Source organism: Pelophylax lessonae, assembly GCF_965119305.1.
Source record: "Pelophylax lessonae genome assembly, chromosome: 1".
NCBI lineage: Eukaryota > Metazoa > Chordata > Amphibia > Anura > Ranidae > Pelophylax > Pelophylax lessonae.
This window is the reverse complement of record NC_138768.1, coordinates 204,692,839-204,709,509: the sequence shown is the minus strand read 5'-3', so window position 1 is coordinate 204,709,509 and position 16,671 is coordinate 204,692,839. Positions and strand designations below refer to the sequence as shown.

General features: G+C 40.8%; 1 protein-coding gene across 3 annotated transcripts in view; it reads right to left on the bottom strand.

Moving 5' to 3' along the window:
* The window catches only part of SLC12A2 (solute carrier family 12 member 2), a 192,835-nt gene that overhangs the window by 76,318 nt on the left and 99,846 nt on the right, over window positions 1-16,671 (bottom strand). For all 3 annotated transcript variants that reach the window (XM_082258914.1, XM_082258915.1, XM_082258913.1), the window contains exons 5-7: window positions 13,379-13,518; window positions 9,161-9,271; window positions 1,018-1,126 (exon numbers count right to left, since the gene is read on the bottom strand). In XM_082258914.1, the coding sequence (XP_082115040.1) occupies window positions 1,018-1,126; window positions 9,161-9,271; window positions 13,379-13,518 (360 nt within the window). The remainder of the gene's footprint in view (window positions 1-1,017; window positions 1,127-9,160; window positions 9,272-13,378; window positions 13,519-16,671) is intronic.

Genomic DNA, 16,671 nt, shown 5'->3' with positions numbered 1-16,671 from the left:
TTAGGCTATAAAAATGTCAGCTCTTGCACCTGTATACCCCTTATTTACCAAAGCCAGTTTTACAGTTCCACTATTGGTCTGTTTGTGTAGCTTTGCCATTTTTTAATATAACAAAGTAATACATACAATGATTTTATTTATTTAAATTTTTTGGGGAAGGGAGTGGGTAACGGACTTTATTTTGAGAATACGGCTTTGCAAAAATACTTAACCTTTCTATGGGACCTATAGGCAAAAATATGTAATAAATAGAAAAAAAAAAGGAATTCTGTCTTGACCAGCATTTGGAAAAAAAAAAAACGGTTTACAGTAAATTAAAATTATACTTCTTTTCAATAATCTGCTTTGGAAATGACACCAAAATGATCTTTCTGGTCCAAAGCATGGCAAAGTTATTTGTAAATTAAAATAAGACTGTTTTCACCTTTTGCATGTTTTCTTGTGTGATACTGAAACAAGTAGCGAAGGTGAGAAGAGGAGGAAGCGGTCAATTAGTGCTGATTAGGGTAGCTAAGGCTTAACAAGGGGTTAAAAGAAACCTTTTAATTTACAACGTTTTTTTTATAAGTGATGTCATATGTAGATCTGCAGACTGTCTGCAAATGTCATTTTACACAGGAGAGACTGCATTCCTGGGATATAACACAAAGTAACTACCAGTTATCATTATGACAGCCAGTAATTGACAGTAATAGAGGCAGAAAATGCAACAGCAGGGGGAGACAAGATGGACAAAAGAGATGTATCCCAAAAACTTTGTTGAAGTGTGTACCGCTTATGTGTAAAATCCTCAAGTGGTTAGGAATATTCTGATTTAAAAGAGAATGCTACTGAAACTGCTCAGTTTTATTAGAGTGAAAACACACTCTTCTTTACCCAGGAGTCTACTGGTCATTATATTGTATAGCTAGGGGGGCTTGAGGAAGATTAGAACTGGAAGTGATCTTAGCACAACACAGTAACAGGATAATGGAAGCAAGAAATGTGTTCACATCATGCATAACACTGTCCTTTTACCTTTATAACCAAAGAATCCTTTAGCCTTCTTGTCCTCTAAGGGAATGACTGTTCCTATAGAGAAGTCAACGATCGCCAGCAACAATATCACCAACAGTACTATCTGAGCCTGGAAAAATTAAAGCAATGCAGAATGATTTTAAATGAATGATAAACCCGTTGCAACATGCATATATAATAATAAATTATTTTTTTAAATGTATATTTTAATATTTACAGAAAGATCTTTAAAATGTACTGCCTTTGGAATTTATGTTCCTCAGATGTAGCTACGGTAAACCACAGAATGTAGGATGTTAACTGTTAAGCTACAAAAGAAAAGTTTCACACATCTTTTTTAGATCCGTTGAATGAGCACACCAACTATGGCTTTACAAAGTGAAGTCAGTATACGACCAGAGATGATGGGCACGATTTTATCTTTTTGGAAAGCAATGAGTTTCTAATACAGGGATTCACTGCACTGAAAAATGCCAAATAGTGTTTAGCAGTGGTTAAACCCAAAGTGATTCTAAAGGCAGAAGGTTTTTTATCTTAATGCAGTCTATGCTTTAGGAATAAACATTCAGCCTACAGCAGCCCCCCAAATACTTACCTGAGCCCCCATCTCGATCCAGCGGTGTGCACGAATGCCTTGGCCATTTGCTGACTCTCCTTCCTAATTAGCTGAGACACAGCAGCGGCACCAGTGGCTCCCGCTGCTGTCAAAGTCAGTTAGCTAATGAGAGGTGGTGGGGCCAAATCGTGGCTCCATGTCTGAATAGACACAGAGCTGCGGCTTGGCTCAGGTGCCCCATAGCAAGCTGCTTGCTGTGGAGGCACTCCACAGGAGGGAGGGGCCAGGAGCGCCAGTGAGGGACCCGAGGAGGATCTGGGCTGCTCTGGGCAAAACCACTGCACAGAGCAGGTAAGTATAACATGTTTGTGATTTTTAAAGAAAATAAATTGAGACTTTATTATCACTTCAAAGCTACTCAATCAGGTGATCTGCATACGTTTTGAGTGGGGAAACCCCATAAAACTGCTGTGGGCAAGGGGGGGCTCACGGGTAATTTTTCATTTTCCACACTTCCAGGTACTTACACCAGATTTTTGACTCACACCTATTATTTTACCAATGATTCATTTTAGAGACATGGAAAACATGACCTGTAAGGGATGCTTTAGAAAACACGTGTATAAATGGAAGTTACCAAAAAAGAGAGACCACAAGCTCTCCACAGTAAAAGACTTTCAAGCCAATTGGTTTAAGTGTACTTGGCTCTATAAATTAGGTAAAGGCATGTGAAACACATAAATGCCTAATTACCAAGAGAACATGAAAAACATGTGACTAAACTGACATTTTATAATCTAAATTTTCTAATTAAGATGAAGTTCAGGTCAAAAGACTTAGACAGTGTAATAAGGGTCTGTCACATGCATCCAAATAAAAATAATATTCTTGATCTTAATCTTGTTTGCACTATTTAGTTTTATTAGAGTAAGGATCAGGGTGAAAAGGACATAGGAGATTATCTAAAAAAACATCAGAAGTAGCCACTCAGGAGAAAAGAATATTATTAAATCAAGAATTTGGTTTTACCCATAAAGGGCATTTGGAACATGAAACAAAACGATAAGCTCTATGCTAGACATAACTACAGTCTACCCAGGACCTTTTAGCTGATGTCTGCTTTGCTGCTTATAATGCAGTACATGATGCTGCATTATGACTATTCATCTACGCTAATCAGAATAATAAAAAAAAAAATATATACATTTTTCAACCCATCTAAATTGAGAACCCACAAATGATCTTTTGAGACAAAGCAAACCTCACTTGCCTCGTAGAGGCAAAATGTTTAAAGGGAAATGCAAGGAAAAATATAAAAAAGTCTACACACCCCTGTTAAAATTTCAGATTTCTGTGATGTAAAAGAAAGACAAAAGATAAATCATTTCAGAACTTTTTCCACCTTTAATGTGACCTATAAACTGTACAACTCAGTGGAACAACAAACTGAAATCTTTTAGGTGGAGGGACGTAAAATTAAAAAAAATTAAATATTATGGTTGCATAAGTGTGCACACCCTTAAACTAATACTTTATGGATGCACCTTTTGATTTTATTACAGCACTCTGTCTTTTTGGTATAAGTCTATCAGCATGGCACATCTTGTCTTGGCAATATTTGCCCACTCTTCTTTGCAAAAACACTTCAAATCTGTCAGATTGCGAGGGCATCTCCTGTGCACAGCTCTCTTCAGATCACCCCACAGATTTCCAATTGGATTCAAATCTGGGCTCTGGCTAGGCCATTCCAAAACTTTTATCTTCTTCTGGTGAAGCCATTCCTTTGTTGATTTGGACGTATCCTTTGGATCGTTGTCATCCTGACAGCTGAAGTTCCTCTTCATGTTAAGCTTTCTAGCAGAAGCCTGAAGGTTTTGTGCCAATATTAACTGGTATTTGGAAATGTTCATAATTCCCTCTACCTTGACTAAGGTCCTCGTTCCAGCTCAAGAAAAACAGCCCCAAAGCATGATGCTTCCATCACCATGCTTCACTGTGGTAATGGTGTTCTTTTGGTGATGTGAAGTGTTGTTTTTGAGCTAAAGATATCTTTTGAAATTATGCCCAAAAAGTTCAACCTTGGTTTCATCAGAACATTACACATTTTCCCACATGCGTTTGGGAGACTACAGTAGTGTTTTTGCAAAATTTAGCCGTGCTTGGATGTTTTTCTTCGTAAGAAAAGGCTTCCGTCTTGCCACTCTAACCCATAACCCAGACATATGAAGAATACGGGAGATTGCTGTCACATGTACCACATAGTCAGATATTCCAGCAGCTCCTTTAATGTTGCTGTAGGCCTCTTGGCAGCCTCCCTGACCAATTTTCTTCTCGTCTTTTCAGCAATTTTGGAGGGACTTCCAGTTCTTGGTAATGTCACTGTTGTGCCATATTTTCTCCACTTGATGATGACTGTCTTCACTGTGTTCCATGGTATATCTAATGCCTTGGAAATTACTTTGTACACTTCTCCTGACCAATGCCTTTTAACAATGAGATCCCTCTGATACTTTGGAAGCTCTCTGTGGACCATGGCTTTTACTGTTGGATGCGACAGAAAATTTTAGGAAAGACCTACTAGAACAGCTGAACTTTATTTGGGGTTAATCAGAGGCACTTTAAGCCTAGGTTCACACTATGACCGGCTTTAAACCGGCATTTTCAGTCCGTCTTCAGGGGCGATTTCACAGACACGCGGGTTCATACACAGATGTCTATTGAAATCGCCCCCCTGAAGTCACCAAAAGTAGTAAAGAAACTCCTTTTGGGAATTGGTGTGGCACCGCACCGATTCAGAAGGTGCCATTGCCAGCAATTGGCGCAAGTCAAATCGGACCAATGTGAACGTGGGCTTAATGGTGGCAGGTGTGTACTGACTCCTATTTAACATGAGTTTGAATGTGATTGCTTAACCACTTCTGGACTGGAAAATTTTCCCCCTTAGTGACCAGGCCATTTTTTTGCGATTCGGCACTGAGTTACTATAACTGACAATTGCGCGGTCGTGCGACGCTGTACCCAAATAAAATTTATGTCCTCTTTTTCCCAGAAATAGGACTTTCTTTCTGTGGTATTTGATCACCTGTGTAATTTTTATTTTTTGCGCTAAAAAAAAACAAAAAAAGGAGTGACAATTCTGAAAAAAAAAAAAAAAACACAACAATATTTTTCACATTCTGCTATATAACATTCCCAATATAAAAAAAAACTAGAGGAAAGATTGATGTCATTTTTTTTTACTAGTAATGGCAGCGATCAGCGATTTTTAGTGCAACTGCGACATTGCGGCGGACAGATCGGACACCTAAATTACATTTTTGACACTTTTGGGGGGGACCAATGACATTACTACAGGAATCAGTGCTAAAAACATGCACTGTTACTGTACTAATGACACTGGCAGGGAAGGGGTTAACACCAGGGGGATCAAAGGGTTAAATGTATGCCTAGGGGGTGTTTTTTAACTGTGGGGGGGGGGTGGGCTTATAGAATCAACACAGGGACCTGTGTTCCTAAATAGGAGGAACACAGGAGCCCTGTGTTGATTGCGGACAGAACACAGACCGCTGTTCTGTCTCCACTGGGAGCGGCCCCCGGCCCCGCAGATCAGCTTCGCCCGCTGGTGAATGAGTGCGAACGCGCCCCCACGATCGCTCCCGCAAAGCGACGTATGAGTATGGCATTTCGCAGGAACCTGCTGATCTGCCGCCGTATATCTACAGCGGCTGGTCGTCAAGTGGTTAAAGAGGTTGTAAACCCATGAAACTTTTTTTTTTGCTGCAACCTGAAAGAGAAACCCATAATGAGCTAGCTCGCATACTAGCTCATTATGAAATACTTACCTAAGAACGAGCCCCCGCCGTGCCGCCCGCTCACCTGTATGACGGGCAACATGTCCAGTCACCCGTCTTCCGGGATCGCGGCATCCGGCCATCTGATTGGCCTGAGCCGCGGTGACGTCACTCTCGCGCACGTGCGCGGGAGCCGACGGTCATGGCACGGGGCTCTGAAGAAACGGCACCAGCGGCCGTTCCTTCAGAGTGCATGCGCCAGTGACGTCACTGGCTGCATGTAAGGTAAATATCTCCTAAACGGTGCATGTTTAGGAGATATTTACAGTACCTATAGGTAAGCCTTAATATAGGCTTACCTATAGGTAAAAGTGTCAGAGGAGGGTTTACTTCCTCTTTAATTCTGAACATAGCTACATGCCCAGTTATAAGAGGGTCACATTAAAGGTGGAAAAAGTTCTGAAATTATCTTTATCCTACTCAGCCCCCTATCCTGGTACAGGCAGTCCCTGAGTTACATACATCAGACTTATATATGATTCCAACTTACAAACGGAGGGAGACCACAAGAAGTGAGAGGAAATCTACCCCTAGGAAGGAAAATTCACTCCTGTAAGGCCGTTTTTACACATGTGCTGTGCAAAGTTCAGGTCAATTTTTACAGCGAATTTCCAAAGTAGCTGTTCAGCGATTCAGCTGCAATTTTATATATGTTCTGGTGCAAATCTTAGTAGCGGGTGGCCCCTGGCGTCCTTAACATTAGCTGGTTGTTAAGGATCGGGCCAGAAAGCCAGCTCCCGCAACCTTAACAACTGATGACTCATCCAAAGAATGGCCAGCAATAAAATTGCATAAAGAAACAAAATGGGAGCACTTCGGGTCTCGTATAGATTTTAAGAGGAACCCCACTCCAAAATTTAAAAAAAAAATAAAATAAAATGGAGTGGGGTCCCCCCCAAAATCTATACCAGACCCTTATCCGAGCATTCAGCCTGGCATTATACCAGGCCACATGTCACCTCCTCAAAGCACCTTTTCCCCATGTTGATGGGGACAAGGGCCTCTTCCCCACAACACTGGCTGGTGGTTGTCGAGGTCTGCTGGCAGGGAGCTTATCGGCTTCTAGAAGGCCCTGGGTTCTGCCCCCTATTAGTATAGGTATATTGTACCCCTACTCATTCACCAAGAAGTGTGTCCAAAATAATTTTTTTTTTTTATTAATGTCCCCTGAAGTCAATCATGGACCCCCCCCCCTTTTTTGGGGCGGTGGCAGCGTTCACCGTGATTAACACTGCATTTACTTTAGGGGACATTGTTTCATAAAGGACTTGACAAAAACTGTCTGTGTTTGCATTTATTTTTGACACTTTTTTGGTGAATGTTAAAAGGGGGCTTCCAGATCCTGATAAGCCCCCTGCTGGCAGACGCCCACAGGAAGGGGTGTGGCCTTTACAGGAAGGGGTGGGTCAAATTTAAATTAGGGGCTGCACAAGTTTAGTCAGGCCTAGGGCAGCACAAAACCTAAATACACCACTGCCTGTCACCACACTGATCCTAGTACCTATCTGTGAGCCCATCAGAGTACCTGTCACCTGCCCATCAGTGTACCCAAGTACCTGTTATCTGCCCATCAGAGTGCCCGAGTACCTGTCACCTGCCCATCAGAGTGCCCGAATACCTGTCACCTGCCCATCAGAGTACCTGAGTACCTGTCACCTGCCCATCAGAGTACCTGTCACCTGCCCATCAGAGTACCCGAGTACCTTCCACCTGCTCATCAGAGTACCTGCCGCCTGCCTATCATAGCAGCCGAGTACTTGCCGCCTGCTCATCAGTACCCGAGTACCTGTCACCTGCCTGTCACCTGCCCATCAGAGTTTTGTGCGTGTGCATGATGGTGCTCCTTGGATGTTGGGTCCCTCTATATGGCCAGGCTGTGGAAAAGTCTCACACATGTGGTATCGCCATACTCGGGAGGAGTGGCAGAATGTATTTTGGGGTGTCATTTTTGCTGTGTGCATGTCAATTGACAACTTTGTGTATAAAAAAAAAAATTGGTTTTAATTTTTCCCACATTTTCCAAAAACTTGTGGAAAAAAATGACATGTTCAAAAGACTCATTATGCCTCATAGAATATACGTTGGAGTGTTTGCTTTCCAAAATGGGGTCATTTTGTGGGCGTTTCCATTGTCCTGGTGCTCTAGGGCCTACAAAAGTGTGATAGGTAGTCAGAAAATTATGTGTGTAATTTATGCTCCTAGAACACCTGAAGGTGCTACTTGGATGTGGAGTCTCTTTATGTGGCTAGGCTGTGTAAAAGTCTCACACATGTGGTATCGCCATACTCAGAAGAAGTAGCAGAATGTATTTTGGGGTGTCATTTTTGCTGTGTACATGCTATGTGTTAGAAATAGCTTATAAATTGACAACTTTGTGGGGAAAAAAAAGAAAAACTATTTTTTTTCTTCATTTTCCCAAGAATTGTGGGAAAAAAATACAACTTCAAAAAACTCACAATGCCTCTTACTAAATACCATGGACTGTCTACTTTCCAAAAAGGGGTCATTTGGGGGGTATTTGTACTGTCCTGACATTTCAGGGCCTCAAGAAAGGAGATACGCAGTCAGTACATCCGGTGTGATCAATTTTCAGTAATTGGTACCATAGCTTCTAGACTCAATAACTTTCACACAGACTAAATAATATACACTAATTTGGGTTATTTTTACCAGAGATATGTAGCAGTATAAATTTTGGCCCAAATGTATGAAGAAAAATTAATTTTTTGCAATATTTTATAATAGAAACTAAAAAAAGTGTTTTTTTTTTTTTCAAAATGTTTGCTCTTTTTTTGCTTATATCACGAAAAAAAAAAAAAAAAAACCCAGTTATGATTATATAGAACCAAAAGAAAGCTCTATTTGTGTAAAAAAAAAAAAATGATAAAATTTTTGTTTGGTTACAGTGTAGCATGACTGAACAATTGTCATTCAAAGTGTGAGAGTGCTGAAAGCTGAAAATTGGTCTGGGCAGGAAGGGGGTGTAACTGCTCTGTATGGAAGTGGTTATTCTAAGTAAAAAAATTGTGATTCTCATTTTATCCAGAACCGTGCAGCCCTACCCCACACCATATATTTTTTTAATTTTGGCGTGAGGGATTTCCTCAAAATCCATACCAGAAAGACCGTTTTTTTTTACATTTTGGCATGGGGTTCCCCTTAAAATCCATACCAGACACAAACTGATGACATGTGCGATTCAGAAGCGTTTCTATAGAAGGCAACGAGCCTGGAATTTACATCTGAACTGCACTGCAGTGCTCAGAAAACGCACAGGACTCTTTTTTTAATTTGCACTGTGGATGCACCGCAGATATGTGAACAGCTTCTATGGAAAACGATGTTGTTTCATGTCATGCGAATTGGAGATGGTTCAAAATGCATCCAATTTGCATATATGTGAACCGAGCCTAAGATTTATCATGGGAAATAGGTGTCTGCACTGAAGCTTTATCACCAAAATCTTCAAAATCCAATTGTCACAGGGACAGAAAGTAAAGTGAAACCCTCTCCACAAAACAAATGTTACAGGGAACCCTTCCCTATGCTATACAAAAACTAAAAATCATTTTTTTTTGGCTGGAGTTACACCTAAAAAATGTACTTGTTCCAACTTTCATATAAAATGCAACTTAAGAACAGCTATTCAATCTTCAGCTTAATGCACAGTTGGATTTACCTGTAATAGGACATGTAATAGAAGAAAGATTCACCAAATAGTTAGCTAGACACTTACTTTTGCTTCCCACTCCATGCCTGCTACAGAGATACCCAAGAGGAGGACAACCGTTATTGCACCAACGATTCGAATGTCATTTATCTCATCCACCATAATAGCATTGTGTTCCTTTGGAAAGAGAAAAAAAAGAAAACAACAAAATTTGTAAATGTATTTAATGCATGTGCAGACTATTCAAGGAATTTCTGCGCTACCACAACAGTTTATTAAAAGCTCACCCTATTCGTAAAACACCCCTAAATGCAACACTCATACTGTTCTGTTAGTCGCTTTAGTAAAAAAAAAACATCTACAGAGTACAGGACAGGTTTTGTGTTAGTTTAGTGTAAATAACCAATTGCTCTTTCCAGCAGGTAGTTCCGTGCTGTAGTTTTAGCTATAATGAACAGGCATTTGTAAAACTGTTCTATTTGGGCACATTCCTGGATTGCAGCCAGTGAATGAAGCTGATGACATCAACAAAGCACAGTGCTTCGAATTTTCATACTGCACATTTCTTCTGGGTCTGGCCCTTGCTGTGACAACGCAGCGATGTGTACAAGAAACCTTGCCTGCTATGTATGGTGCTGGAAATGTGACATTCTGGATACAGCATGAGGAATACTCCCAATGCCACATTGTAACCATTATGAAATATGGAAAAAGTGTGTAATTACTTCCTTTTATGTCTTATTGTTCAGTCTATACTGTATATAAAATAAGCTATAATACCATGAGAATAAAGAGAACACAAACAAGTATCAACGGCTAAACCATTTCTAGTCCATATCTTCAGATAATTGTGGTGCAAAACCAAAATCATGAATTGAAATCTCCGTTAATCTCCGGGGGGGGGGGGGGGGGGGGGAGTGTTTTCTTCCATGGACTGGGCTAACAAAAGTAAGGGTCTTCGTCGCAGTTTGCTAGGATGGAAATGTGGTTGCAAGTATCTGCTACTATTAAAATACACTGGTTCAAGATGACCGTCAAGGGAAAAAATGCACTGCATAGATCAGGAGATCCAGACAGGGGGTCCACCCACTACAGGCACCGTTATCATAATTATGTCGGTGCTGTCGTTACAAGACTACAATGGGCAGTGGAGAGGAGAGAGAGAGCAGCTGGCACTGATGTAGATTTAGGTGGGACTACACATGTCCCACGTAACTTGGAAAATTTCTGTAGCCTGGAGTTCAGATTGAAGCAAGAGTGAGCCTCTATGGCAGAGTCCACCATCTGCTCTTTAGAATGACAGAGCTCTGTCCCAGATAGACAGCCAAGACACTCCAATTAAAAGGCTGAAGCTAGAGGAGAACCAAGCCCCAGAGTTTAAGCACCAAGTAAAACAGCACCATAGCTCTAAGCATTCAAAGTCAGTTCCAGAGAAGTGTGGACACACCATTATGGAACTATTGCTGGTAATACACTATTAGATTTTCTTCATTTAGCCTGCAGGCTATACAGCATGGATAGATGAATCTTCCTGCTGGGCTACTGTATTCTGACAGCTGCCTGTGGTGACTGTTTGAATACACAAATACAGTCAGGGAAAAAAGAATTTGATCCCCTGCTGATTTTGAACGTTTGCCCACAGACAAAGAAATTATCAGTCTATAAATTTTATTGGTAGGTTAATGTAACAGTGAGGGACCGAACAACAACAAAATCCAGAAAAACGCATTTCAAAAAATATAAATTGATTTGCATTTTAATGAGTGAAATAAATATTTGACCCCTTCACAAAACATGACTTAGTACTTGGTGGCAAAACCCTGGTTGGCAATCACAGAGGTCAGATATTTTTTGTGTAGTTAGCCACCAGGTTTGCACACATCTATGGAGGAATTTTGTCCCGCTCCTCCTTGCGGATCCTCTCCACATATTTTCTATGGTATTAAGGTCTGGGGACTGGCTTTGCTACTCCAGGGCCTTAATGTGCTTGTTCTTGAGCCACTCCTTTTTTGCCTTGGCCGTGTGTTTTGGGTCATTATCATGCAGGAAAACCCATCCACGACCCATTACCAATGCCCTGGCCCAGGGAAGGTTTGATGGTACATGGCCCCGTCCATCGTCCCTTTGATGCAGTGAAGTTGTCCTGTCCCCTTAGCAGAAAAAAAACCCTAAAGCATAATGTTTTCACCTCCATGTTTGACGATGGGGATGATGTTCTTTGGGTCATAGGCAGCATTCCTTCTCCTCCAAACATGGCGAGTTGAGTTGATGCCAAAGAGCTTGATTTTGGCCTCATCTGACCACAACGCTTTCCCACAGTTCTCTGAATCATTCGGATGTTGATTAGAAAACTTTACAAGCCTGAACATGTGCCTTCTTAAGCAGGGGGATCTTGCGGGCGCTGCAGGATTTCAGTCCTTGACAGCATAGTGTGTTACCAATTGTTTTCTTGGTGGCTATTCTCCCAGTTGCCTTGAGATCATTGACAAGATTCTCCTGTGTAGTTCTGGGCAGATTCCTTACCATTCTCATGGTCATTGAAACCCCACGAGGTGAGATCTTGCATGGAGTCCCTGACCAAGGGAGATTGACGGTTATTTTCTGTTTCTTCTATTTGCGAATAATCGCATCAACTCACAGTCACTCTCTCACCAAGCTGCTTGGCGATGGTCTTGTAGCCAATTCCAGCCATGTGCAGGTCTACAATCTTGTCCCAGACATCCTTGGACAGCTCTTTGGTCTTGACCATGGTGGAGAGATTGGAATCTGATTGATTGATTGCTTCTGTGGACAGGTGTCTTTTATACAGGCAACAAGCGAGATTTTGAGCACTCCCTTTAAGAGAGTGCTCCTAATCTCAGCTCATTACATGTACAGAAGACACCTGGGAGACAGAAATCTTGCTAATTGATAGTGGATCAAATCCTTTTTTCACTCATTAAAATTCAAATCAATGTATAACTTTTTTTAAAACACATTTTTCTGGATTTTTTTTGTTATTCTCTCTCTCATTGTTAAAATAAACCTACCATTAAAATTATAGACTGACCATTTCTCTTTAGTGGGCAAACGTACAAAATCAGCGAGGGATCTAATACTTTTTTCCCTTACTGTAACACTGATTGGCAAACACTTTTCTGCTTAGATATTTCAAATGAAGCATGTTGGGTGATAGGGGGCAGACAGGGCCAAAAGTGAATTTTAGTTAGTTCATCAGAAATTTGCTGAAATTTGTACAGTGTATGGCTAATTTCAAGTAATTTATTGGTAGGTTTTTTTAAAGAGGAGGACCACATTTACTTTAAAGCAGGGAACTCCAAAATACGGCCCTCCAGCTGTTGCAGAACTACATGTCCCAAGAGGCATTGTAAAACTCTGACATTCACAGACATGACTAGGCATGATGGGAATTGTAGTTCCTAAACAACTAGAGCCATAGTTTGGAGATCCTTGCTTTAAAGAATGATTCCTTATGATCGGACATCTGACACTTTTTGGGAACCAGTGACATCATTAGTGATCAGCGCTAAAAAAAAAATGCACTGAACTAATGACACTGGCAGGGAAGGGGTTAACATCAGGGACAATCAAAGGGTTAAATATGTCCCTAGGGGGTGCTTTCTGTGTGGGGGATGGAATCACTGGGTGAACACAGAGATCTGTTTTTCTGCTTAGCAGGAACACAAGATCACTGTGTTCATGACAGACAGAACACAGGGCATGTACACAAGGCAGATCGCCGTTCTGTCTCTCCCCCGGACCCGCTGATTGACATCTCCGCTAGCCAATCATGGCGCAATCGCGCCATCTAGTGGATATTGAACGAAACGACGTACAGGTACGTCAATCGTGCAATAGAGCCACACTGCTGCAGTAAAAACACGGTGGGCAGTTGGCAAGTGGTTAATGGAGTGATTGGGGAGTTTAAATTGGTTATGAACTTTTGTACGACAACACACACTTATACATATATATTGCTTAGATTAGGTCACTAATGTTTTTTTCTGCACAGTTTAACTGAAAAGTACATTGATTTCGGTGCACATATTTATATTATTTATATTATTTATTTTTTTAATTGTGAATCAAACTGGTGCTAGCTAGCTCACAAGCACAGACACACATTTTTACTTAGAAGTATACAAACACAAATATTTGATCTTGCTGTGCGGAGATATTATTTACTTACATTATCAGACTTTTAAGTTATAACAAAAGTTTATACCCCGGTTCAGGAAAATGCATTATCAAGCATTCTTCGATTAAAACCCTTCAGTTACCTACCTGCAGCAGTTCCACAACAGTTTCAGAGAATCCCACCACATACATAGCAACTGCAACAGCATTTGCAAATGCAAAAATCAGTCCTATTGCACCTCCAAATTCTGGTCCCAAACTTCGAGAAATCAAGTAGTATGCACCTCCTATAAACAATGAAAAACAGATTGACAACTGCTGCAACATATTTGTATGCAATGCACTCACACAGATATAAAAAGGTACCAAAACATTTGATATGAAATCGCCTAAATATTTCAAGTACCGGTAATTATTGTAAATATTACACAAAATAGCAATAAAGTAAATTTTAATTTAAATTATTCCCTATGGCAGTAGCTATACAAGTCACATGTGCGTTTGTATATAAAAAGATGTCACTACTAATGAACTAATTGTAGCATACCTAAAAAAAAAAAAAAAAAAAAAAAAGGAATAAATCAAAGGGAGTTGAGGTGATTAAAATGTATACTCACATGAATCACCTTAGCTCCCTGGACCAAAAGTCTTGCTGTGCTCTACTGCCAAGAACAGCAATGAGATTCACCACCTGTCCTACTCCAAGCGTTGGCTCTAAGTGACTCATTTCATCAGCACTCTGCAATGCACTGTAGCAGCAGTAGAGCATTACGACGAGCATTTGTGGCCTCTAGATCAAGAAGGGGGTCACTAAATGCATTTACTTTCCAAAGCAACCCACAAGATCTCCCATTTTTCAGGAAACTGAAGTTTTTTTTTTTTTTTTTTTTTTAAGCGCAAATACAGTTGTGAGCTACAGTGTTTTTCGAAAATTAGGGCTTGCCCATTACAGCTAGCAATAAGAATATAATACCTTCAAGACATTTGCACTGCCTGGCCTTCCTAGGTCTATACAGTGTTTACAGGCCCTGGCGCAGTTTACTCTATGACCCTTTCCAACTGTGTGCAGTGAACAAATACTTTAGGCCAGCCAATTTCAGCCAGGGTGCCTTCAGGTTTATCCAGGGGTGTCGTGACAAAATGCCTAAAAGTTACCCAAAAATTGTATACAAGCCAGTGAGTGGATGACACCAGTGAGTGGATGAAGCCTGCCTTTTAGTTACATAAAGCCAAAGGTTTTCATTGTATACCACTACAATCTTCTAGCCACCGGCATCCTAACAACCAATGACCTCATCACTTGGTAAGGAGGATGTCGGGTGCCTGTACAGCATCCTAGATTTCCCCATCAAAACTGGGATCACATTAGCTGGGTGAGGGAGAGAAACTGAGGGGGAAGGGAAATGCTGTACCAGTATGCCAAGGTGTATTTGCTTTGGAAGAATATATCACCTCCCATGTTGGGTGTCCTAGGTGTGTGGATGCCGCTGCTTTCTGTAAAACTATTCGTTTAGCTTTTTTTACATTTTAGAATGGGGTGCCTTGAGATTGTGCACAATTTTAAAGGGTGCCTTGGCCGAAAAAGGTTGGGAAACACAGATTTAGGCAATAATGGCACCAGTGGTGTGCATATCAGCAATCTTGGAAACACTATGTGGCACTAAACAGACTATAGAACCTGTATGCATTAGAGGCATGATTTTTCTTAATCAATGGGATAGAGGGTGATTCAACCACTTCTACACTGACCACACTCATACACCTCTCTAACCTGTGTATGTCCTTTACTCTCTTAAAATTGAAAAGTATCATTTATTTCAGGAAAGAAATTCCCATACCTCCATTTGATTCTATTAAGTACACTGCGGTTAGCTGAACTGTGCCTGGTTTGTTAAAGGAAGGAAAAATCTAGGTTTATTTTTAGGAAGAGTAGTGCAGAGTATGTTCATGTCATAACTGTGTGATCTGTTTTATGTGACTTTGTATCTGGTAATACATTCAGTCACATGCCCTTAAAGCTGAACTCTAAGCAAAAAACACTGATTATTGCTTAAAAAAATGCAAAAAGTGATACTAAACACACACCGTTTCATTTACATTGTCCCTTCTATTTCTGTATGTGAATGATGGGACTATAATTATTTTAATAAAAAAAAATCTTAGTACCTTTTTCCTAATCGATATACAGCTGTCACATGACCCAGATCTTTCCCAACCTGTCTGCAGGGAAACATAAGCAGGAGGAGCCTCTAGTCCTCTGCTACTGGTCACATGTTCAAAATAAAAAAAAAACAACCTTTGGAATACAGAGTAAAAATAAATAATATCAATAAACTGTTTTCAATTGGCATACAAATATATATTTGAAATCAAATATTTATTATTTTGTGGAAATAACATGGTGTAGGTGGATTTCTGCCAGACACAGGCCTCTCCAGCCTGTGACTTCGAATAAGAGGGAGGCAAAGCCTTCATTAATCTACACGAATAAGAGGGAGGCAAAGCCTTCATTAATCTACATGTAACATCCCATCCCCCATATATTTAGCTGGTTAGTGCACATGGAGGAAGGGGGAGGGAGTGGGCTGTAATTTACCACGGTGTATACACCCACATGTGTGATTCTATAGTCACATGGGCTGCTCAAATGTGATAGGGAGGAAATGCTCAGCATAGAAACTCACTGAAAACTGAGCATGTGCAGAGTTGCCCCCACAGTTGCAAAATCCCTAGCTGAATTGGGCACATGGACAGAGGGAGGAGATAGAGAGCAATAGGATCAACCAGTTTTTTTGCAGAATACAGAAAACAAATCTCATAGTGACTGAGTTAGTATGGACAGCATGTAATACAGCATTTGATTTTTTTTTGATGTGGGTTTAGTGACACTTTAAACGGTTTTAAATGCATTGGTGTAAGTATGTGCATACATAAATGGGAGTTAGTAGAAGTGAATTTGTCTTCCTATCAGCCATCTGTAATCAGATGCACAGTGTGGTGTAGAACCAGAGTGATGGGGACAAGTCCTAGAAATCAGGCTTTACTGCAATGCAGTTGTGCTGACAGAAGGGAAGAGCAGCGAGATAACCTTATCCATGTTCTGCTCCTTCATTGTACTGTCAGAAGGCAGAATTTCATCTTATTTAAAGCGGAGTTCCACCCATTTTTAATAGGTTGGAATACATAGCTGTATGTAATCCCCTTTAAAACGGCTTTTACCAATGGAAACTTTTTTTTTTTTTTTTGCTAGTAAGTACCTTAATTTCGGCATTATTGCTCCTCTCCTCACTTCCTGGTCCGATCGGCGATGACGTCATTCGGCGATCCGCAGTGTCTGCTGGGATGTATTCAATTCCAGAAATCTCGGAGTAGCTGTATCTGTACTGAGCCGTGCCTGACCCGCCTCCGCCCCGCCTCCGCCCCGCCTCCTCTCATTGAGT